The sequence below is a fragment of the Ascidiella aspersa genome, chromosome 1 (assembly GCF_963924565.1).
Source record: "Ascidiella aspersa chromosome 1, kaAscAspe10.2, whole genome shotgun sequence".
Lineage (NCBI taxonomy): Eukaryota > Metazoa > Chordata > Ascidiacea > Phlebobranchia > Ascidiidae > Ascidiella > Ascidiella aspersa.
In genome coordinates, this window is record NC_139447.1 from 11683577 (window position 1) to 11709798 (window position 26222).

At 36.9% G+C, this 26222-nt stretch overlaps 2 protein-coding genes across 2 annotated transcripts; one reads left to right on the top strand and one right to left on the bottom strand.

Annotated features, from left to right (window-relative positions):
• Positions 1–9077, bottom strand: LOC146167518 (solute carrier family 2, facilitated glucose transporter member 1-like). Its single transcript, XM_083385904.1, has 9 exons — positions 8920–9077; positions 8247–8467; positions 7278–7420; positions 6578–6696; positions 4585–4724; positions 3796–3946; positions 2904–3045; positions 796–998; positions 1–196 (listed from the first exon to the last, which is right to left on the bottom strand). Exons 1-9 carry the CDS (start codon positions 9075–9077, stop codon positions 1–3), a joined length of 1473 nt encoding a protein of 490 aa, XP_083242030.1.
• Positions 9078–20740: 11663 nt separating this feature from the next.
• LOC146167519 (putative MFS-type transporter C09D4.1) lies at positions 20741–22138 on the top strand. Its single transcript, XM_083385916.1, has one exon. It carries the CDS (start codon positions 20741–20743, stop codon positions 22136–22138), a length of 1398 nt encoding a protein of 465 aa, XP_083242042.1.
• The last annotated feature ends 4084 nt before the right edge of the window (positions 22139–26222 follow it).

The following is a 26222-nucleotide window of genomic DNA, read 5'->3' on the forward strand; positions in this document are numbered from 1 at the left end:
TCAAAGGGCGGTGGCATTTTTGTAGGTGGTGTCTTCCTGCGGATGTTTTTCCTTTCGGAAGAGAGCCGTGATTTCCGCGATGCTCTTGCCCTTGGTTTCTGGCACCACGAAGAAGGTGAAGATCCAGAAGAATGCGAGAAGCACGGCGAAGATGACGAACGTGTAGCCTCCTATGGCGCCGTCAAGCGAAGGGTACCTTTTGAGTTACGAATTGGCGGTGGTTAATATTGGGTTTGTGTCTGTAATCCAATTTTTAAAGGTAAATTGTACTTTTTACTAATTGGGAAACAATTAGCTAGCCTGCAATTTTTTGTCCAAAATTCAACTTTATATTTAAAATTCTACAAAGATCAAACAAGTTTATTGTGGAAAAATAAGAGAAACAAATATATCTAACCTCAAAATTTTTGTAGTAGGCAAGTTGAGTATAATTTTCGTGGGTATAATACCAGAGTAATTCGCAAACTATCCCAAAATCACAGGCTAAAATTTATTTAGGTACAGCGCCTATACTTAACCCTCGTTTTACATCATGTATGCTCCACTATAAGGGGCTATTCTGATCAGCGTTAAGACTATTAAAATTATTTGCCCCCCAAGGCGACCAATCCACACAAAACGCAAACGGCTTTTCTCGAAAGTCGACCTGGGCTTTGCAGAAGCGCGCGTCAAATGACAAGATGAGCTTGTAAAACCAAGGCATCCATCACAATTTCAGCATTCAAGCGCTCGCGTAAAGGCGCGACCACAAAACCACTACATGCTGTCCGACAGGCTCAACAAGCGTCGACTTACGAAAGAGCGACTGCGAAGTTGCCGAGCCAGTTGACCAGGCCGGCGATGCTGACCGCGGTCGGGCGCGAATTCTGGTCGAACAGCTCGGCCGTGATGAACCAGGGGATGGCGCCCGGGCCGGTCTGGAAGAAAGCCACGAACAGTAGGATCGGGATCACGGTGAGCCAGGCCAGCGCGTCAGGCTTGGAAACGTTAAGAAGCACCTGTCAATCAATGAAAAAATAATTATAGCTCGGTTATACGAGGGACGGCTAATCCAAGCTCTAAAACTTTCTCGAAAGAACAGGAACATATTCAACCGTTCTGAACCATTTATTTAGATTCTAAAGCCATTTTATTCATAGAAATAAGGCCAAATACACAAATACATACGACCGAAAATCTTAGGAACAAGACCTAAACTTGTCGGTTAAGTCCTAAATTCAAGAAGAATGAACGATTGCGAGCCAGCGTTCTGGTATCGGTCGCTTTGTTGTCGACGTTTGGATGCCCTAGTTTGAACGGCGCCGTTGGGGCGCCACTGATTTCGGCACCGGAATGTTACCCCTGTTGAGGGCAGAGTTAGGTTAGGTATTTTCCCTATTTAGACCCGATTCTGATTATTAGGAATCAGTTTTATTTAGGTCTTATTCCGACCTTATTGTTATTCTTAATTTGATCTTATTGTTGTGTAGGTCTACTATAAGATTAATTGAAATTCATCATTTTCTTCTTAAGAGAACTATACCCTATTCAAGAACCATAAGCGTAACCATTTCGGGTACCTGATAATAACAGAGCTTAATCCAAACTATTTTGATATAGCGCACGAGTTAAAAGTGTTATCTTCGAACACTACTAATAATAATCTTGCTGACGAATGTACAGAAGCTTTTAGATTCATTTATTTTTATCTTTAATAGCTGTTTGTGAAACACAAGTAAACCACAGGACAGAGACGGTTAAACGACTGTTCGAGTTACATGTGCATTTTTGCGATCGTTCATTGTAAAGTGTCAGTTTTACATTTCAAGTTGACATTCAGACGCTTGTCAGACTTGCACCAGGGGATTGTAAAAATTCTTTCGCCAATTAGCGGCAAAAGGCCTGCTGTCTGCCGCTAGCCTGCTATAAATTGGTCGGTGCTAAGCGGCAGTGTTTATCATAAAACAATTAGGTGTATAACTAACGTCGTTGAGGGCGCTATATTAAGCATTACTTTCAATAACTGTCATTACTCGAGAAAGAGTAAGGTGAGTATGTTCTACAGGTGCTTATATTTAGCACAAGGAATTAATTGCCCACTTACTCAAACGTTGGCAAGCGGCCATGCATTTCTAACACTATAAATATGAAAAACTGTTTGCTTACTTGAAGAGGTGGCTAAAGTTTTAAATAGAAGCAGATAATAAAGTCAACAACACAGAACACCTCTTATACATTTAATTGTACGGTTACCATGCTTTGTAAGCTTAAAACTCTGACGCTTTAAAGTTTAAACAGTAACCAGGTCGAGCAATTAAGTTCCGTTGAACGTCACGTCATAGCGTGACGTAACAAAACATGTAACTTTCCGACGCCTGTTGTTGTCTGCCAATTTCTCGAGTGATATTCAAGTAAAATATACTAAATGTATCCCATGGTTTGCGACGAATTAAGGAGTCTTTATATGTGCGAGAAAATTCACTTTTAGGCCTATTTTTATTTTTTCAAAAACTGTTCATACAAAAGAGGTTGGGCGACCCAGATTTGGGTGGCGATTCATATATTGAGAAACATCACTGTAGACAAAGTAATTTTCTTGCAAATCGTATAAATTACAAATGAAAATCTGTAATAGATTTCACCATAGGCGAAAAGTTCATTTAGCCGAAGTCACTATAGGTGTTTTCTAATGCGCTATCAATCAACCCACCACTGGGCTGGTATACGCTGTAGTGACCTAAAAATTACATTCACATTTAATGCAATGTAAGGACTGCCCACGACGAAACGTATGGTAAGCCTTATATGCCTGTGTGCAGGAAAATATTTTCTAACTTGTATGAAGGCCACCTTGCGGTGCTTACTTTCAGAAACAAAGCTATGCACTAAGGACAGCTGCATACGCTAAACAATATAAAACGTACCACAAGTCCGCATGCGCAAACGCACATTCCCGCCAAGCCAGTGAGATGGAGGATTTTGCGACCGGCTCGTTCAATAAGCGCCACACTGACCAGAGTCATCAGAACGTTAACCACTCCAACCACTCCTACCGTCGCCAAACCCCTGCGAAATATTTGCTGGAATTGTATCATGATTGATTTTGGTTTGTTAGAAGACGCTATAGCAGGGTTTCTTAAACTTGTTTTACCGCAGACCCCTAAACAATTTTTTGCCTCGCGCGGACCACGGTAAATTGAAAAAATGACGTCATAAATTTACGTCACAATCACAACACAAATAGCCTTAAATATCTGTTAATTTTGGTCCAAAAATGTGAAAGTGAAATGGAGTCTTAATGCATTCAGTGCAAAACCGATTAATTTTTAATTAAACTGTTTTCTTTGATAAATTTATTATTCGTAAATATACATGAACCCCTTAAAACTAGTTCACGGACCCCCAAAGGGTCCATGGACCCCAGTTTAAAACCCCTGCGCTATAGGGTCGGTGTTCAAGTTTTGCAGCATAGTTTATTTCAAAATCCTTGATTGACACCTTTATCATCGCCATACTAATAAATACAAAGTCGATGTACCCTTTTCTTGTTTGGAAAATATACTGATTTTTCTTCCAAGCCTATATACTATAGCGTAGAGTCGAATGGTGATTATAGTTATGGATATAAACTGCCAAAAAATGGGGGTCATTTATATAAAAAAATAAATAGGGGTCATTTATATACCCTTTCACCGAAGTATGAGTAAATATATTTCCAGCGATATGTTTTGCACGTATTACATTATGAAACTGTAGAATAAATATAAAGTGGATGCATAACAAGTATACAAAACAATTAAGAGTTTTTTTACATACGAGTATTCCTGCGGAATTCCCGCCGCTACAAAGATGTCGGTCGAATAGTAAAACACGGCGTTGATGCCCGAGAGTTGCTGGGAGAGTTGCATGACGACAGCGATGAGAAGGGGGCGACGGAGATATGATTTGGTAAAGTATTCCACGATTTCTGCGAATGCAACAATCCTGGGTAATTACGTTTTGGATAAAATGGACCAAGTATGTATGTTGCTTGCGACAGTATAAAATGGTACACAAAACAAACACACGCGCGTACACGCGCGCGCACACACATACACACACGCACACACAAGCACACACATGCACACACACCAGTGTTACAAACAAGTCATTATAAAATGACTTAAGTTTGAAATGAGTCAAGCCTTTTCATAAAGTAGCAAGTCAAATCCAAGTCACCAGTTACCCAAGTCGAGTCCCAGTTCAGTCATTACTAAACAAAGTCATCAATAAGTCAAATTCTTGATATAACAATAGAACAAGAAACCAATTGGTAACTTCATGCGAGGCAATAATTCGACACAAAAATTACAAACAACAACATGTAGCAATCTTATCGTTTTATTTGCAAAACTTAAAATGTTAAATGGAAACTCTTAATTTTAACAATTCATTTAACTTAATGATTTGAGTCCAAGTCAAGTCATTTCTATAAAAGACGTACGTACGTCTATTTGAAAACATTGGCTTAAGAGCACTTAAATAGAGTCAATAACTTAAGTCATTGCAACACTGACACCCACACACGTAAAAAAGTCTAACTTAAGTTACATAAATGTCATTTACTTGGTTTTTCTTCATTCTGGGAAGAGAAATGTTCTTGTTTGATGCCTTCCAGTTCTTTTTTTGCGTCGTAGCCCTCCCCGCGCAACCACTGTAGAGAAGCCAGTGCCTCGCTTTCTCGCTTCTGAGCGATCAAGAGGTACCTGTGAACATATTGTCAAATGCTTTAATCTAAAGGTAAAAGCAAGGCTTTTAATTAAAATCGTTTTGTATTGTGAACTATTGTAAATTTGTTCATTAGCCATTTTTGCGTAGTTACACAGTTACTTAAAAAGCACGAGAACAACTTCATTTAAAAAAATATTACTTGGCTATGCTAAAGGTTTAAGCAAAGTGGTCAACTTTTTAAATGAATGCAATATCACACTGTGTTCAAACCCGCAAAAAATGCTCGCGTAACGAATCTTTTAAATAAACGGAATCAAACGATTGTTGTTTAAGGTTGGATAACAAACATTTGCCCCACATTTCAAGGACGTTCTTTTACGTCATAAGTACCCGGTCGAGCAAATATATTTATCGGCCAATGGTTATATAAGCAAGTCATTGATTATTGACAGAATTAGTCAGTCTCAGTAGTGTCACTACACATAAATGCTTCCGAAAGTCCTTCCAAAATGTGCAATATCACCAGGTATGACATTGCACATTCCAAATTGTCTTGAATAACAACTTGTGTAAACGGTCACAAGACACCCTGAACAATCTTAAACGGGACTTTTCTGAATACAGCAACACGTTTCCTTAAATAAAATATTTATATATGTGTGAGTATTTCAACCTAAACGCCGTCAGCTTCACAAATTGGTTTTATATGTCTGACGGAAAAAAACACTTGCCTATTTTTAAAAGTTAAAAAACTCGTTTTGTTTGTTTTTGATAAGGTTGCTGAAGTGATGCCATTGCAATCAGTGACAATGTTGTTTTTAGTTGATTCTAGTAAGCTTGTCAATGTTTAACAACTGTAAACACAGTGGACGAGGAAATACCAAGTATTAGAAACCAAAAGAAAAAAGATTAAAGCTAACAGTCGAGATTATTGTTCGGAGACAAATATACAACAAAATACTTCGCCAACCTCTAACAGTAAAAAACCTTGGTGTTAGTGATTCAGTCGACACTCGATTACACTAGTCGAGCTTGTTTTTTTACCTGACAAACTCAACATGATGTATTCTAGAGAAGATTAAAGCATACATGGGGTTCTGCGATTCGCACCAAAGTAAAAGCTTATGTACTTTTATGCGCCGACCATTGTTAGCCACCGGAGTTTACTCGATTATCTCATATGATAAAGCACTTTTTTGGTAATAGCCAATTTAACTAATCTGTGTTTAAGGCCGTCTTAACTTGTTATTCTGGTGGTGAATGTACTTTTCCAGGCGTGGCCAAACCGCGGCTCACCTGCCGCATGCGGCTCAACTAGTTTTATGCGACTCGTACGTTTATTTTTTTTATTTTTTTAGGATAAACATCAGTGCCATTTTTTGTGTGCTTAAGATGTTTTCAATTTTAAAACATTCAAACAAAACTCGTTTTCTTTTAGTATGTCCTATCGTGTTTTGTAAAATATTAAAATAAGAACTCGTGCATCTTTCGTGTGTTTGCTAACTTTTAGAAGACGAAGGACTTTGCCTCTTTAAAAGTATTTATGCTGCATTTACGTTGTATATTTGACCACGAGCCTTATTTTATAGAGTCACGTTTTACTATGCCCCGTAAACAAAATAACGTGTTCCGCCAAACTCCCATTTATTTTAAAGAATCGAGTCAACAGATATTAGGCTAGGATATTTGACAGTGAAAATGAAAGGATTTATTTAAAAAAGTCCTTTAATGTGATTAACGTATGCATTAGTTGAAGGCAGCAAAGTCCTTTCCTAGTGTGATTATTTGTCGAACCAGCTTTACGGTAAAGCGGTTGGTAGGTTGGTAACCGTTCTTTCGAAAGTTAAAGCCATGTGTTTTTCACATACCACCGATCCCAAATATTTACCTGGGACTTTCAGGGCAAAATGTGATAACAGAAAGCTGAAAAACTGCGAACACGCTGGTAAGGCTAAAGAGAACCGGCCAAAGGGTGCTTGTGCCTAAAAGCCACTGCAAGCCGAGAATCTGCAAAAAAATAAAAATATATAGGCCTAATATACCTTTCTAAAAGCAATCCAGTATCAACACAGTGCTGGATTCGCAGATCCAATTACAATTAAATATTAGGTAAAAGTACTGGAAAATGTTATACCACGTGGTTGTATCAACACGAATGAAAGGACCTTGATGAATAGAAATGATTTTCATAAATGGCCTTTCTTGCCAAGTTTGCAAACTGTGTGGCCAGAGCGCTGCGCTGCGCTGCGCTGTGTATGTGCTCAAGCATTTTAAAGTTGATTTTAATATAGGACTTGGTACGGGACAACTAAAGCTCTGCGTGCATTGAGAACAGCGCAGTATGGGCTTAAATTAGGTGGAGATTTTAAACTTTATTAAAAATTTGCTCGCTTTAAAGAACCAATAAGTTGTGAAACCCCGATTAGTGCAATTACGGCTAATCAAGAGCTTGCCAAACTGGGCTCGCACAACTATAGTTTTAGGTGTCGCCAATAGGGTTAAATCCACTGCTGGCAATTGCCTTTGGCTGAATGATTTTTAGCACCCTATAAGCATGGTCGAATTGCGAGTGAGAGAGACTTTCTTACCTGGGAGATCAGAAGAGAAGTGACGATGCCCAACTGACCTAGGGTTCCAAACATGCCTCTGTACTTAACCGGCGCGATCTCGGTCAAGTACATCGGCGCTATTCCCATGTTGATGCCGTTGTTAAGCCCGATGAGGAATCGACCTAAAGAATACGAACAGCACGCTGTTTAAACATCGCTTTTAAGTTTGTCCCTTTTTATAATGCAGACCACAACAAAGAAATTGGACAAATGAAACCATTTCCTGAAAAATCGCTTTTTATATCTTGCGCAGAGCTTGTATAACGGCATTTTTTGGTGTATTTCTTTACTAGCATTGAGATGTATAATTTACTTTAGACTACACGGCTGCCGAATAAATTTTGCGCAGAAACTTTTTAAGTGCTGTTTTTCTACCATAATTGACCAAATGGAGATTACAATCTGTCAATTAAAAGTATAGTTAGCGTTTTCTTTAGGCAACTATAAATTTTCAAAGGCAACTACGTTTCAAGACAAATGTGGCTTCATTTGTATACGCAATAAAAGACGGCCCTTATCTAAATTCAAAATTTTCAATTGCAGAGTAAATATAACTTTTCGTTTGCTTTTTGTCGATTTAAAATGTCGTAATAAATTAAATAGACATGTGGATAAATTTTAGGCTGACATTTGTTGCCTATCGTATAGTTAACTGAAAAGTAAATTTATCCAAAGTCTTTGTATATGACTTTTAAATTTAGTCAAGTGTCGACTTTTCATCAATTTTTGAGGGGGGAATTCTAAACATCAAAAAAAATGTTTATACTATTTATTCTTTGGTTTAGATTTTACCTTTGGTTGTACGCTCTTACACATGTTCACAAACACACATAAACGCGATCCAATTTTCAGTTTGTGTCTCATTTATATTTAAACGATAAGTGTGTATGCTATGTTGGAGTTCCAAACTCAGAAAGTTAAGAAGAGGGCATAAAATTCACTAATCACCTATTATCAGCATTTCGAACGAATTTGCCAGGTAGGGAAAACCGAGCATCATGGCGGCCACCAGGGCAAGGACGTTGTTGTACAACATCGAGCCTTTGAGTCCAAGTCGTTGGGCCGCAGGAGCTGAGCATAGTGAACCGACCATCCCACCGACGGCAAAAATGGCCACGGTGAAGCCCCAAAGCAGATCAATTGTCGACTGCGAAATCGGATGACCAAACCTTAACAATGTTTTTTAGAAGGTTTAGAGTTTTTTTTTTAACTTTTCATTATTTAGATAAACTTTTTAACACAGCCAAAACTATGTGTGGCAAAGTTCACCCTAACGAAAACACGTCAGTAGTATCAAATTCTTAATTACGTAAGATTTTACGTAAATTACGTAACCAAGATTTATATTGCGTTAACGTACAACTTGATTTGCAAATTTCGTGAATAAACAAACCAATAAAGCAAACAAGATCTACAAATTTTAACTGAATCAGCGCACGTTTTCTTTGTTGATTAAATTGATTAAATATGCAAGGCGTTTGCGTTAATGACTCGTTCAAGACAAGTTTTTAATCCAAAATACATAAGTCAAGTCATTTTGACCAAAAAACTTAGTTTATAGGCAATTCATTTAAGTCATTGACTTAAGTCATTATAACAGTACTAAACGTCAAAACTGTACCTTAAGATGAAAGTCGTGTTGTAGAACTCCTCAATAATGACCTGGGGTGCGTTAATAACACCGGTGTTGTAGCCAAACTGAAACGTTGATCCCAGGACAGCCATGGAAGTTGCCAACATAAGGTTCCTTGTTATTTTTCCCTGGCCGCTTTCCGCCATGTTGATTTTTTTGTATTTATTAGGCGCTTAGGCAAATTTAAAGGAGAATCTATTTAAAATTTAAAAACTGTTAATTGAATTTAAAACAATGTGCAGTTAAGAAAGAGATATGCGTTTTTAGCTAAAATATGTTGTTAATCATCCTGTTCATACCCCTGACAACTCTATAAATTGATTTTTACTTAACGTCAACATCATTTCTAGCTAATTTGCTTCAGGACTAAATTATAGTTTTAAGAGTCTACTTTAATCGACATTTGGACATTGATATTAACCGCTATGCTTTTTTCCCATTACTTGTTTCCCTATCTGTAATGTTTGCAATTGGTAAACATTGAAACTGCTGTTACTTTCTCGATATTTAAGTTGTCATTTTTTAGTATATGAATATCCCGTTTTAAACAGAAGTTCCTGTGTTTAGAAAGCATCAAGCATATTAGGTTGCGACCTTTTAATAGAGTTAAACGTGTTACATTTCGTTATTTTTCCAACTGTTTAAAGAAAATTTCACTAACCGCTAACAGTTAAATTAATCAATTCTGTTTGTTTTCTACGCTGCACATGCGACCAGTCTTTACTGTACTCAAAGCAAAATCCAAGCTTAGGCTATTTACCTCTGTCTAATACCTGAATCCTTTAATAGCTAACGAGTCCACCTATAGGCAAGTAGACAGCGTAGATATAGCGGTTATTTGCAATCCGGACAATCTCGCGCTTTTCTAAGGGCCGTTTCGCGTCTCGCAGTCGTCGTGATAAAAGCAAACACCGCGGAACGGCTTATAAAACATTCCATATGCAAACGTGCAAACAGTCGTCGTATGCTTAACGTCCGGCGAACACAACGCCAGTCTCGTAGCGGTTTTTAATTTGCCAACCATTACACAATGCGTTCGAGCAAATAACGCAAAGCGGGCAATCTGGTCATGACTGTGAGGAGAACAACTCACTTGCTTCCGATCGGACCTGATAACGATAAGGCATCGTCGACTAGAAAAAAACACTACAGATACAAAGGTAAAGCATTTTTTAATTTTTTTAGTTCTGCATATTTGGTCTTTGTGTTATAAGTAGTGGCGTCTTTTGGTATCATTTTATATTGCTGTACTTTTTACCAAAAATATCGTGTATAGTTATGGGAATGAAACGTCAGATATGGGGATTTCATAGTGTAGGACCCATTGATTTCGTTTTGGAAATCTTTTCTTTGTAGGAAACGAATCACACTATAAATGACTACTATTTGTCCTGCTACGTTTAACTATACATGAAACTACAAACATTTGTTGCGCTTCGGGTGAACTTATTTCCTACCACTTTTAGGGGCCCCGCAGATACCCCTAAGTTACGACGCTAACTTTGCCAAAATCAGGAAATTCCCTTTACACGAAACTTTTAAACGTAGTAAGAAAATCTAAGGCCATATCAAAGTAGGTAACATTTCGATTATCTCTTGACAATGTTGAAAAAGAATTAACAGTTATTCGAAACGTTCAAAATGCTACCTATACTTTGGTATGTGCTCTGATATTCTTTTTACAACCTCCAAACTTAATGCTACAAACGTTTTATTTTAGTTTTTTGTTAAACACGTGGAAACATTATGATATTTGTATTAAACAGGGCCTTTTACATCTCTTCAGCCAGCCCAAAGGCGCCGTGCAAAATTCGGCATGTTGCCCTGTCTGAAACTAAACCAGCTAGGAGTCACCAAACGTTTGTAATGAAGGACCAGATTACTATAAGGCCTGACCATCGCGGGCCGGATAACTGTAAAGGCGGGCCTGATACAATATTTTTAATCAATCTTAGTTATCGTTAATCGAAGGAAATACAAATAACTGTGCAATAGATTTAGTTTGAATTGTATTCGACAACATTTCAATTGTAGGCTACATACTTTCTTTATTAATAAATAAAAGCCGCGGGTCAGGTTTTGCCAGCGGGCCGTAGTTTGGAGACCCCTGAACAAACAAGTGCAATCTGTGCCAAATTGAAACTCGATAAGCAAATTCTCGCGATAACGCTTAGCTTTAATTGCACATTTAGGCATGTTTGCTCGAAAACACCAATATTTTTACGATGATTTATTTTATGACATCACGTTATGACTTGACTTTCTTATGTCATTTCCTGATTTTTTACGCACTTTTCGCCAAACAAAGTTCCCAAATCCGACCTGGGGTAGATTTAGACTCTGCTGGACTTCAGTCTAGAACTGGAATTCAGTCTAGTGCATAAAAGCTCGACTAGACTTGACGACGGTCATTCACATACAAAAACTGGAATCGACACAAAACATCAAGCTTATGATTTTTATTTTAATTTTAAGGAAAACACTAAATTCCCGCAGCACTGTATATTTTCAGGTCAAGCAAAACAGAAAAAAAAACGACTGTGGTGGTAATAGTTAGTCTCTGTTAATCTTTAACATTTTTGAAGTAAAATCTGAAAAGCGAGCCACATTATGATAAGAAATACTCCTACTGATGACCATCAGTTTAGACCAGTTTGATACTTTTTAAAATCGTTTGTTTGTTTTCATTATTTAAAATGTACATTTTGACAAACACCTTTGACTTAAATATCTTTAAAGCCCTGTATTATCACAAGTTACTTAAATATCTTAAAAGCCAATTTAAAGTTGCTTAAATATCTTAAAATCTTATCAATATTACAAATCTGTAGAAATCTTTATAATCTCTCATCTCCCTAACCTCTCTAAATTCCCTACCAAACTTTCGCAAACTCTCTAAATTAATATCTGTAAATCCCTGGCACAGAAAAGTAACACAAAACGATTCCAGCAGTATACCAACACTTGAAATTAAACCCGTAAGAGTGTATATAATTCCAAGAAATTTTACCTTATTCCAACTCACAATATATGTTATTTTAGTATAGCAATTTCTCCTGCCAACAAAATATGAAGTGCATTGGGGACAATCATATGGATTAAACAAATGTTGACTTGGTAATCTATAACGTTTTGTATAACACTTGGCATGAACAGGAAACGCACAGTTCGTACAACACAGTGGTTGATTTATGGCGGTTTCCTTTCGAATGTTGAACAGCAGGGAAAAGCAACAAACAATCTGCTTATCTTTCACCGTTGTAGACGGGTGCTTTGCCAAAGCCTTTTTGCGTGTTGAATTGAAACACCTCATTTTCAGGCCCAGGAAATTATGTTTGAAAAAAATAAGTTAAGCTTCTGCCAAACCTTACCAAGTTCGAGTGGAATTCCGCATTTTTTCTCTCTGGGTTTTTCGGGTGATAAACTAATACATACAACAACCAACATAACAAATTTTTTTTGTCCCTATACTGCAGCGATTCTCAACCGGTGCGCCGCGGCGCACTGGTACGCTGTGGAAGGCTACCAGGTGCGCCGCGAGCCCCCCAAAAAAATTAATATGTTTAACATATATATATATATTTTACTTTCCCATTAAGCTTAGCTCATTGATTTCACAGTAGGCCTACTTCCAAAACGTAACAAGACCTACAAAGTGGCAATATCTTAATTAGATAATCTATAATACCATAGTATTAAGACCACCGACATAATAACGCCAAATTCGCAGTAATCGACAGAATAAGATCTAAAATAGTCTAGATAAGGCCTAAACATGTCAAAATAAGTCCCAAATTAATCTAAATAAGACTTTAATAGACAAAATAACGCTAAGACTGTAGGGAAAGGGTATGGGATGTTTAGGGGCCACTTGTCTGACATTGGCCGTTTGTTGTCGCCATTTGGGCGCCGCTATTTTGGCCCCGGATTTTTCGCCCATGTTTTGGCTTCAATTGGGTTAGGGTTGAAATTATCAAGTTAATGATAGTTATGGGTGGGGTTTAGGGTTAGATAAAAGGTGGTATAGGCCTTATTTTTGCCATTTAGGTCGGATTCCGATTTCGTCATTATTACGACTATTAGGTATTAGTCCTATTTACGCCTTATTCCTAACTGTATTTTGTTCCGAAGTTGATGTAGTTCCAATTTTGGTCTCAAGGCTGAAGATCTTTTAAAGATTTGCAATTATAAAGCCTATATAATGAAAATTGACACCTATTTGAAACAAATACCGGTACACCTCAAAAATTTCGCGCTCGCTTCGCTCGCAAGGTGCGCCGCCAGGTTTTCATATGTCTCCGCAAGGTGCGCTCCCAAGTAAAAAAGGTTGAGAAACACTGCTATACTGCCATGTGCAGTTCTAACTGGGACCCTGCCTTCGTGGCAGCACCTGCTCCCCATAGTGTGGTCGTTTTCGTTTGCCAAAAAGACTGGCTTCTTGACCATACTGACTTTTTCAGACCTCTCCGGCCTTCTTCTTGGCTAATGGGAAAACGCAAGCAACTACCAATAAAATTCTTCCTTTACTTTACTTTTTCCTTTCCTTATAGTTGAGTCCACCATTGGTGGACAAAAAAAGTAAGTGGATAATATATATTTCACCCAAAACCAAACGTTGGTCGCCAAATTAACAGCTACATTCTATTATAAAGTTATTTGTGCCACTAACAATTAAAAACAACTGAAAAATTTAACGTTAAAACAACAAAACAATATGCAAAGTAAAACAAAACAATATCTTGGTATCATGGAATATCCATATCAAGCACTAAAACGTTGAAAATCAGAAGATCTTGTATCGCTTCGTATTTCACCCACCACACTTGTTGTTTTTAAAATATTTTTGAAACGTTTTCTTATTAGGTTAAAGTATAAAGTTTCAAAGGGCAGTACACACACACACGGCATCGACTAACCCTACTATATATAGATAGACCAGTTGCTCCGAACCTGAGGGTCACGAAAGGGGTCATGAGGGGTTGTCTGGGGGGTGGGTCGCCGTGTAGTATATAACGAAATACATTATAAGAATTACGAACTAAAATTTTAGCGTTTTAGGAGGAGCAAAAGCAACCGCCAGTCTAATATTTGTGTTTATGTGGCTCTTGCTGCAGTGAACCAGACGTGTTTATGACGTCACCAGTACACTTCTTAATTATTGGATCAAGCTTGGCTTCAGTCAAACATTGTCTAATACAGCGGTTTCTAATTGTTTTGATATTCCGCCTTTACAAGCCCGAACACTTGTCGATTTCTCCCCAGAAAATAACACGAAGTATTCTTCCTCTTGTTATTATTTATTACTTCGATGTATCTTGTTGACAGAAAGCCAAACCCAAAAGAAAGAGTCGACAAGATAAAAAAAAATTATGTAAATCTGCAATAGACATAGCTGCGCAAAAAGCCAAGACTTGGATGCGCTAATCCTCTAAACGTTGAGTTTGTTTTAGCGTGTGACGTAGGTAATCATTTTATATACCTGGAAAAATGGCCTGCATTGATGTAAGCTATATTTATTTAATGGCTGTTACTGTGAAGAAACAATAGACTAATATGTAACTGTGAATAAACAAAAGAGTAATATGTAACTATGAAGAAACAATAGAATATTAATTAACTTTGAATAAACAACTTAGATTGGAGGCCTAATCGACCTTTTTCAACGGTAATCATTACAGTTCAATAACCTTTTCATTACATATACGGTAACTGATTAAATAACTTTTTTTAATGCATTTTTCCTCCCCAATTCTTCCCCTGGACAAATTTATTAGCCTAATTAAAAAAAAAAATTCCTAAGGGATCCAAGTTGCTCTCTTTGAGTACTACTGGTCTAATAAAAATAAATAAATCCGGACATTTTAGCCAAATTTTGATACAATTCGTCTAGATATTTTTCGAATTTGAATTGTGTATTTTATTGACTCTGGTTTAACTTTATGAGAGCATAAAGGTTGGGAAACAATGATATAGACAATTTTGATGAACGCATTGTGTATATGCTTTCGCTTCGACTATTTCAGATAAGTCTTTACAAACAAAGAGCACTAAATACCTGTTTACTTTTTACGGTGAAACCATCAGCATGAAAAAAGTCGTTTTGTTCACTATCTAAAAGTAGAGCACGCCTTTCTTGCCCTTCGCAGCGAATTTGAACAAATTTGTAACGTCGCTAGTAGGTTTTGCGCGAATAGGAACAATCTAAACATAATAAAATGGAAAGTTTGTGAGTCGGCAGTCGGTCGTCAGCATGTGCGCGATTTAGGGAGACACAGACAGCGCAACGTGGCTCATATTAGGGAGACAGACAGAGCCCAAAGGACCGTGCAAAATTCGGCAGATAACTGTAAGGCCTGACCATCGCGGGCCGGATAACTGTAAGGCTTTACGATCGCGGGCCGGATACAATATTTTTAATCAATCTTAGTTATCGTTGATCGAAGGAAATATAAATAACTGTGCAATAAAAAGTGATTTAGTTTGAATTGTATTCGACAGCATTTTAACTGTAGGCTACATACTTTTATTATTAAGAAATAAAAGCCGCGGGTCAGGTTTTGCCAGCGGGCCATAGTTTGGAGACCCCGGAACAAACAAATGTCAATAAGCAAAATTCTCGCGATAACACTTAGCTTTAATTGCACATTTCGGCATGTTTGCTCGAAAACACCAATATTTTTACGATGATTTATTTTATGACATCACGTTATGACTTGACTTTCCTATGTCATTTCCTGATTTTTTACGCAATTTTCGCCAAACAAAGTTCCCAAATCCGACCCTGGGGTAGATTTAGACTCTGCTGGACTTCAGTCTAGAACTGGAATTCAGTCTAGTGCATAAAAGCTTGACTAGACTTGACGACGGTCATTCACAAAATCGTTTGTTTGTTTTCATTATTTAAAATGTACATTTCGACAAACACGTTTGACTTAAATATCTTTAAAGCCCTGTATTATCATAAGTTACTTAAATATCTTAAAAGCCAATTTCAAGTTGCTTAAATATCTTAAAATCTTATCAATATTACAAATCTGTAGAAATCTTTATAATCTCTCATCTCCCTAACTTCTCTAAATTCCCTACCAAACTTTCGCAAACTCTCTAAATTAATATCTGAAAATCTCTGGCACAGAAAAGTAACACAAAACGATTCCAGCAGTATACCAACACTTGAAATTAAACCCGTAAGAGTGTATATAATTCCTAGAAATTTTACCTTATTCCAACTCACAATATATTTTATTTTAGTATAGCAATTTCTCCTGCCAACAAAATATGAAGTGTTATATGTTATACTTGTACTCTATAACGTTTTATAAAACGCTTGGCATGAACAGGAAATGCACAGTTCGTACAACACAATGGTTGATTTGCGGTTTCCTTTCGAACGTTGGACAGCAGGGAAAAGCAATCAACAATCTGCTTATCTTTCACAAATGCCTTTTTGCGTGTTGAATTGAAACACCTCATCTTCAGGCCCTGGAAATTCTTTTTTTTGAAGTAAGTTAAGCTTCTGCCAAACCTTACCGAGTTCGAGTAGAATTTGGCATTTTTTCTCTTGTTTTTTCGGGTGATAAACTAACACATACAACAACCAACATAACAAATCTTTAACCATTATGTCCTAACAACATAATAAATTCATACCATTAGCACGAATAAAAAGGTTAAAACGTGTCCCTACTTTCATGTGCAGTTCTAACCCGGACCCTATACCTTCGTGGCGGCACCTGCTCCCCATAGTGTGGTCGTTTGCCAAAAAGACTGGGCTCTTGACCATACTGACTTTTTCGGGCACTTCCGGTCTCCTATACTTGGCTAATGGGAAAACCCAAGCAACAACCGTTAAAATTCTTCCTTTACTTCACTTTTTCTTTTCCTTATAGTTGAGTCCACCGATAGTGGACAAAAAAACAAGAAAATGTGGATAATATATATTTGGCACAAAACCAAACGTTGTTCACCATAAACAGCGAAATTGCATTATAAAGTAAACAACTGTACAACTCAACGTTAAAACAAAAAATATGTATATAGAAACGAAAACAAAACAATACAAATTTAAAAAAATTGAGAGTGCTTACGGAAACCAATCCCTACCCTGTCTTATATTTGGTTTTATCTTTCATTGCGAAATAAAATCCTATAAAAACCCATTACAAAAATCAACACAATAACAATTTATTCACTTTCAGTTTTTCATATGGCGATATCCAGGCTTGTTTGGAGAAGCACAAAATTCATATTAGGGTTGTATTGTAGCCTACTTATAAAAGCAGCAGTTATTACACAACAAAAATAAGGCAAATTTCTACGGAACATTCCTGCTGCTAATAGTGGATAATTACTTTCATAATACAAAAGCTACTTCGTCCATTGTCTTCAACCAGTGATTTGTGACCGTTGTTTCATAAAACATCATAATGACACCTTTAGATATTTCACTGAAGACCGTTTGAAAATAACTGCTTTACTTTACTTTAAGATAGGCCTCCCTTGGTATCAAGGAATATCAATACAAAGCACAAAAACTTAAAAATCAGAGGATCTTGTATCGCTTCGCATGTCACCCACCACACATGTTGCCTTTCAAATGCTTTGTAAATGCGTTTTCTAATCAGGTTGAACAATAGCATTTAAAAAGGCAGTCAACAAACGTCAACGACCTACTATGTAGACAATTTTGATGAAATGGTTGTGTATAGGCTTTGGCTTCCACTGTTTCAGATGAGTCACAAACGAAGCGCACTAAATACTTGTTTTAAATTTTTATCAGCAATAAAAGTCTTCACTAAAAGTAGAGCACGCCTTTCTTGCCCTTCGCAGCGAGAGAATTAGAACAAATTTGTAACGTCGCTAGTGTGCTTTGCGCGAATGGAAATTTTTTTGACACACGTGTTAAATATCATAAGCCTCGCAAAATTGACTTAACATTAATGATAAACAAAGAAACTTTTCGGGATAGCAGTACTTCGTGTTTGCAACCTTTAAATAAACGTTTTCGTAGCTTTTTTGATTTTAGTAACGCCGATATCTTAATTTGAAAGCACGGTGTTATTTATTAAATCGTCAGACTAACCGAATCAGTCGCCAATTAAAGATATTCAAATTCATGCTAGCCAGGCTAAGTAAACCACTAGCGTGCGGTGAGGTGAGGTTCGAACTCACGACCTTCGGCCATACCGGGACCGTCTCTCTACCAACTGAGGACTACATAGGCTAAGGAATATCGTTGTCAAACAACCACTTCACAAGATAGTATGTGTATGCATCTTTCATTGACTGTACCTGGAACACTACATCCCCTTAAATGTGTTTTCTTAGCCTTGATTGCATGAATATTCTTAATTGATCGACTGATTCGGTTAGTTTGTGGACGACTTACAGTGTACTATAAAATGTAAGCGGTTATCGTTAATCAACTAACCACTCACAAGGGCTAGATCACTCTTGTGGTATACACGTATGTATATTGACTTAACGTGGAACTGTAGATCCTCCGAATATCGAGTTTATTGTACTAATATGATGCAAGTAATGGTGCCTTGGTTGTTTCTCGCCATGCTACCCTCTGAGCCTGAGTAGCTCAGTTGGTAGAGCGACGGTCCTGGTATGACCGAAGGTCGTGAATTCGAACCTCACCTCACCGCACGCTAGTTGTTTATTTAGCCTGGCTAGCATGAATATCTTTAATTAACGGACTGATTCGGTTAGTCTGTCGAGGACTAACTGTCTACTATAAAATGTGAGCGGTTAACGTTGATCGACAAACGCACTTACCGTACCTGTTTGCCCTATGTCTACAATTCGTAACACCACTTTGCAGATAAAATAAAGATATTAAACTAATAAATTAAAAGATTGTTAAGTCATAAAATGGAGCTGAGCAAAAAAAACAAAAAAACATTTGTGTTGGTTTCCGTGAGTGTTTTTGTTTCCTGGTCAGTCGTCAATAGTTTTTTAAAGTTTTGCAAAACAAGGTCTGAAAAGATATAACAAGCCAATTTATCGCAAAAATATTGACCACAACACCAAACAGCTTTGTACAAACATATTTTTCAGTTTTTATATAATGTTAGAAGTAAAGTATTTCTTATAAAAAATCAACCCAAGCTTCCTTTGGCATAATTTTAACATATAATAATAAGTCTTTATTTTTGCAGATGACGAAAACTGGCGACCAATTTGTTTTGGTTTTATTGTCAATCGGTAACGAGTGGATAGAGGAAGTATACATAAAAAAGCGTTTGAATGAAGGCGGATAGGCAGGGGAAGTTTTTATAACTGCGAAACGGCACAGGAGCGCAATCTATGGCACAGGAAGTTTACCTTTAAAGCTTCCAAGGAATCGCTTTGATGTTTTTGCTGAACGTTTTCTGGTGTCCGTAATTCTTGGCCTTATTCAGGATGTGCTTCGCCCAGCTGTTGGTATGAAATTATTTTGACGTGCTTTCTTCGGTGGTTTGTGTGAAAGAAAGAAGCGCAGGCATTACTTGCTCGTTTAAGGGTACGGTTCAAAGGCTTTAGCGTTGTTGCGAAGGTAACAGCCCCACACACCAAACGAAGTCAACTATTTACCACAAGTGACCAGCAGGTGAATAGACGAGCTTTATTGAGCTATTTAATTATAGTTGTCAATCTCATTCTAACAGTAAATTTTTTAGTGAGGCCCTTGGTCCCAAGTTTGGCACTTTCAGCTTGCATTAAAATCGTCGTAATGCATTAAAAGTCAAAGTTTTAAACGATTTTCAGTTTGTGAATCAAGTTGTGAGATTTACCGCTTGATACTCTTTTGTAATATTTTTAGGCCTATTCTTGGCAAGGTAAACCAAAATGCATCAAATTTAAACCCAGATCAAGATTATTTTAAAACATGAGCAAACTGTGGATAAATACGAAGGCATAGCTCCTAGTAATCATACTTATTTTAGTTATTCTGTTTGTCTGATTTTGTTTCGAGTAGAAAAAGTTCAGCGAATAAAATTGAGTCGCCCAAGGTTTGCTGTTAAATTTACGCTTAATATTGAGTTCACCACAAAAAAGGTATATATAATTAGGGTGGGCCAAAAGTAGGCTTACAGTTACTAAACTTTTTTAGGTAGCATTGAATGGCCACGAAAAGCCTACTTTTGGCTCACTCTGAACATTAGGCTTATCTACGCGTGAGTTCGAACCTCAGCGCAAATTCTGAAATAAACTTAAAGGAAATATCTTTACGTAAACAAATCGATCAATCAATTAAAGTTTTAGATAAAGGCTAAATATACAATTAGTTAGCGTCTGTTTCTGTGTATACAGAACTTGTTACAAGTAAAATTACAGGTAAATCTAGTGTGATCAAGCAAACCGAGAAAAAATGAATTTATTTGGTTTAAATTGGTAAAACTTTTAATTAAAAAGGTTGCTTGACGCATCATAGGGCACATAAAAGAAATTCACATGTTGCTCGAAATCACAGCATTTATAGTTTAATCTTAACAAAAAAATATTTACGGTGAAAGATAATTACCTGTGATTAGACATTTCACAGCAAAAGCCGTGTGAAGAAATATATGAAAATAGGAAAGTAAACTTTTTAGTGTTTTTTTCCATTAAAAACTATAAATGTAGTTAAATTGAGGAGACATGTAAGTTGTAACAACTGTCAAAATTCTTATATGAAAACAAAATGGAAGACAGGGGTATTTTGACTTGAAGCCTAATATCCTTTGTATTAGTTAGATAAAGATATGTTTAAAATTGATATGTGGTTTTCATTTAAAACAGGTCAATCTTATTTGCATAGAAAATAAAAACAAGTGCTGCAATGGTTGACAACGAGATTACGCTTTACGCTAGAAGGTGGTTCTTTCTTCTAGGCCTTGCTGTTTTCCAGTTTTTAGGCGGAATTTCTTTTGCCAGTTTTGGCGAAATCAGCAACTTTTACACACAGTTTTACAATATCGACCATGCGTTGGTGGATTGGATCACAAACGGACGAAACATTGGAGCCGTTTTCATCACAGTTCCTTTGGCATGGTTCGCATTCAAAGGCAGCATAGGATTAAGGAAGATGGTTGTAATGGTTGTGGTAACAAGCACAATCGGAATGCTGTTTGTTACTGTCGCCCTTATTCGCCCTTCACTGGTTTCATTGATATTCTTAGGACAGCTCTTTTTAGGAATCTCAGAAACCATCGGAATAGCTTTGCCTTCCACATTTGCAGTTCTGTGGTTTCCTGAACATCAAGTGGGTACAGCAATATCCATGAATGTGATGGGTCTAATGGCAGGCGACACAATTGGCTATCTCTTGCCGCCCTACTTGCTTTACTCGTCAGATTTAGGCAGAAATGATACGTCATATACTCTCAGTGCTCCAATACTTGAGCATGGCCGACATACATTACAAATTATGTACGGTTCTTATCTGGGGATTGCTGGCTTTCTAGCCGTGCTCTTATGTCTATTTATTACCGACCGACCTCCAAAACCTCCCACAGCAGCTCAAAGCAAGAAAGAAAACACTGTTGCTGAGAAAAAAGATAGGACCATGTTTTGTACGGAGACGAAATCTTTGTTCACAAATTGGTCGTATGTTATCACCACTATCGCGTTGGCTATGTCCTTTCAAGTAGTCTTCGTTGAGAATCTCATAATGTCTGAAATCGTACATAGTTTGGACTTGAAGCGCTTCGCTCATCTACCTTCTGACTTGATTAGTGGCTTTGTCATGTCGCTGTGGAGCCTAAGTAACATAGTTGGACTGCTTTTGGGCGGCCCACTAGTAAACTACTGCAAGAGATACAAGGCACTGATTGTAGTTAGCTTGGCTTTCACCTTTATAGCAACAGTGGTACTAGCAGTGGGCGTAATTTTAAAGAAGTCGGCGGCAATTTTTTTCGGTAACTCACTCTTTGGATTTTTCAACGGCTTCACAAGTGTCATAGCTCTTGAGATTTTAACGCAGCAAACCTACCCAGTAGAAGAAACGGTGGTGAACACTTGGATGACAGGGGCGCTTTCCATAATGGCATTACTCCTCGGCGTGCTTGGTAGAATCATTTACCACTTTTGGGGTAGCTTTGGGGTGGTGACCTTTCAAAGCGCGCTATTGCTGGCCGCCGTATTTTCAACCTGTTTTATTTCACCGAAAAACAAGCGACTGGATGCAGGGCAAAATGGCCTTCCAATGTCGTCCGAAACGCCTCTTTTGAAAGAATAGAACACTCACGTTTAGGATTGTTGAGATTTTTTTATTCTAAATAAGATATATTAAAGCTTATTTTAAACATGCCTTCTTAATTGCTAAACCTTACACGAAATAAGGTTTTACCGAAAATGACCGCAAGCCTACATAAATTACTCCAATATATAGGCCTAACCATTTAACCCTTTCAGCTTACCTACCTCGATCGCGTCAAGGATTGAACTGTTTTTTTATGCTTTTTAAACTTTGGATTATTGTAGTTTGTCTGTGAGAATTGTGTATCGCGAAATTTAGTTTACCCGGAAAGCATCATAATTTAAAATGTTCGTCCTCGTCTTTTTCGCTATAATATACACCAGTGTTGCCATAACTTAAGTCAATGACTTGACTTAACTGCACTTAAGTCACTGTTTTTAAATGACTTGACTTGACTTAAGTCTTTCGGGTAAAATGATTTGTCTTGACTTAAGTTATTTACTCAAAAGATTTGACGTATGTTGAGGTGCTTTAATTGGAACGTTTTTACTAAATTGAGTTATTTTAGCCAATTATTAAATTATTAAATGTAATATATATTAACTTGCTATTTGTTTCCGTTTTTTGTTTGCTGTGAGAGATATTGGTTAGATTGAAACGTATTCAATAATTTTAGAAGTTTAATATAAATTTTAGTGCAAATTCTGTGATTTGAAATTGGCTTTCGTATCTAATGACTTTAAATGGAAGTCATTACAAAACGACCTGTTTTAAATACTGTTATACACTTATTAAGGGATCGTTATTACCTAAAGTTAAATCCAGCGTTCTAGCCATGGTTTCAATCACAGCCCAATTACTTCTTGACATGGCATGTTTGTCTAAAGTAGGCTCAGACTTTTCCCTTTTTGCCACAGCTTTGTTCAGGTTGTTTTACTTGGATTTTCTTAGTGTGCTGTGAAAGGATTGACATCGATTTACGTCAATATTTAAGTTTTTATTATTGACAAGAAACTTATTGAGCTGATAATATAACTATATTACATAGTTTGTGACTATTTTTATTGCGTTGTTCGTTTGTCGTACGGAATAAAGATCGTTGTAGAAATTGGATAGCATTTGTGCATTAGTGCATCTCAGTTTTTACATAAGATATATAGTACCAAATTTGAGACACATCTTATAGCAATTAAAACCTTTTAGAATTTATAATACGAAATAGTTAAAAATTAAATAAATATAAGTAGAGTAATTTCTGTTCACAATAACATATGATAGGTTTAGATAAATATTATGCACCATGATCTATGTCAGGGGTCGGCAACCTTTCGTATACAGTGTGCCAGTTTATGAATATTTTCAAAATATCAACAACTCGCGTGCCAAACATTTTTCTATGTTTGGTTTTGCACTGGCAACCACGGCTACGGATTCGGTTGAAAACAACCCGAGTCCGACTACGGCCAAATGTGCAATTTCACCGAGTCTCGAGTCCGGCTCAGACTCTACAGACTGTATTTCACACATTAACGTAACTAAAATAAGATGGGTATTCAGCAATCCACTCATAGGGGTTATAGAAAATATGCCATCATATGATTATCAGTTTTGAAATTTGGCACTGCGCATGCGCACACGTCGGACTCATTTTCCCTAGTCTTACTCGAGTCCCGAGTTGACTCCGCAGCCCTCCTGTGACTCTGACATCTAATTTACGAATCTTGGAAGAGACGTCATTAAACCTAATTTTATAAGTTAAATTCTATAAAGATACTAAAAACGAACTGTCACGAACACAAAACTGTGCCCACTATTTTGGAATATACTTTACGCTTTTCAGCCGATACCTAGAAGTGTTAACTATCAGTTTCGCTTTTAGCTTGGTTTCTCAGTCGCACAAAAACACAAGTGCTTAATTACTTTTAATGTGAAATGCCCTGCTTTAACGCAGTAAACATCCCGCCAAATTTAGGGCATTGTGGCGTATTACGAACGGTTAGTCGTCAACAACAAGTTCAAGGCCCACAAAAAATAATGTTAAATACAACAGTTAAAACACTAATTTGTGACACAAACACGGCCGAATGATTTGGCGTGCCCTGCAAAATCATCCCGCGTGCCACTTTTGGCACGCGTGCCAGGGGTTGTCGAACCCCTGATCTATGTCATATGAGAACAAATATTCTGGATTAGCAATTAGCGGTTCTAGCGGCCCGACGGTACTTGTGTTCTGTATGTTTCAGATGCACGCTTAGCAATTTATTATTTTGAACCATGCATAGGTTTTTTAAGCGTATATATGCGGTAGATTTTTAGACAGTTGTGCTTGAATTGTCGCTTTAGGAGTAGCATTTATAGTTTGTATTTTGCTTTAACACATTATTTTCTTTCGCATAGCTAAACAAACAAAAGTCCTCTAAAACCCTTATTGTAAAGTTTTTTATCCTACAGTTTAATATAGTAAATAAACAGTAATAAGTTTATGTAGCTATGGCATTTCAATGTTTGAGTACTTATTTTTGTGTTTAATCTAGTTTTTTCTGTTTACTGAAAACACTTTAATTAAAAGATCGTTTTTTGTCTTGTGGTGATTTTTATTTAACGTTTTTTATTTACATTATTAATTGACTTTAGTAATACTTAAACAATCCGCAATTTATTCCAATCAATAATACTGAAACCGTGCCATAGGCGTAAATTATTAAGGTGATTTAACCATTGGCACAAGTTTTTATAAATCAATTTTCTATATAACGTGGCAAGTTACGTCATTGCATGACGTCATAGTAAAATAACCTATAAAAGGGGGCTTTTCTAGAAAAAAAAACGCTGGGCAATAATGCAGCGATTAAGCAAATCGGACAAAACGCAAAACAAAGGATTTACTTGGTTAAAAATGCATTTACTATACCTTAGCTTAAAACGAAACTTGTCGCATTAGTCACATGACATTACAACTATAGTCTACACAGCTGACTAACAGCACCGAAATTACGTCGGAAGTTCGCATGACGTGCAAAAAAGAATAATTTATTTTGTTTTAAAAGTTGGTTAGGTATTATATATATGATACAATGGCCATTTTGCGAAGTTGTTATAGATTTGCGCAAAAAGCAAAACGTTGCATTGCGCGGTAATTTGGCAGAAATTGCATTTTGTATAGAGTTTGAGCACAAACAGCGCTAGGCTGTGGACACAAAGAAAATACAAAAATATGTCACGGCGCCTTTAATCTTAAAATATTGCATTTAATTGGAATAACATAAAAACATATTCGCGCCAAGCGCCAAAAAATGTGCAATTGTACCCAAACTATACGTAAGAAAATTTATTTCGGGACAAAAATAATATTTTTGCCTGACTGTGCGCCCCCATTTATACGTATTTTTTTAGATCGAAAAACTTTGTTGCACAGTCCCTATAATAATGCTCCTTTTTTTAGAACAATACTTATTAACTTTTAAAGTAGCTATCTACGAAAGTTCGTATCCCGAGTCAACTGAAGCCAGGTCTACCTTTGCACACACAACGGCAACGATCATTTCGGCTTTATGAAAAGATTGGCCAGGCAGCCATTGTTTTACAGCTGCTTAGCGTTTCCCGGACTTCTATGTGTTTTAAATAATCTCAATTTACATAATGTACCTTTTCGTGTATATTTAATTTTGTTAATGACGTATCCATTTTGATGTGAGCGAGAGCGCAACGACTGTAGATGTCTGATGTTGTTTTTTATATAAAACTCGATCAGAACAAACGTGCAATTTATTAATCGTTATTGAGTTTGTTGTCTAATTACTCATATTTCATAAAAAATATTTTCTTAAATAACAGGCTTGGCGATAAGAGTGTAGGATATGAATCACTGTAAGAAGTTCTATTTTTACTGCTTAACTTTGCAATTCAAATACTTCGTGTATATGTAACACTGAGTTCCCACGATTGCGAATGAACCAAAGCAACAGTTTCCGGTTTTCCAACTAAAATCGGCAGCCGTAAGCGACGGCTTTCCCGAATTCTGACTTGTGTGAAAATGCCTTGATTATTCATAATAAGCAGCACAGGCGAATTTAGGCAGGTCAGCGTTTCAATTTTTGTTAAGCGATAATGTTGTTCCCAAAGC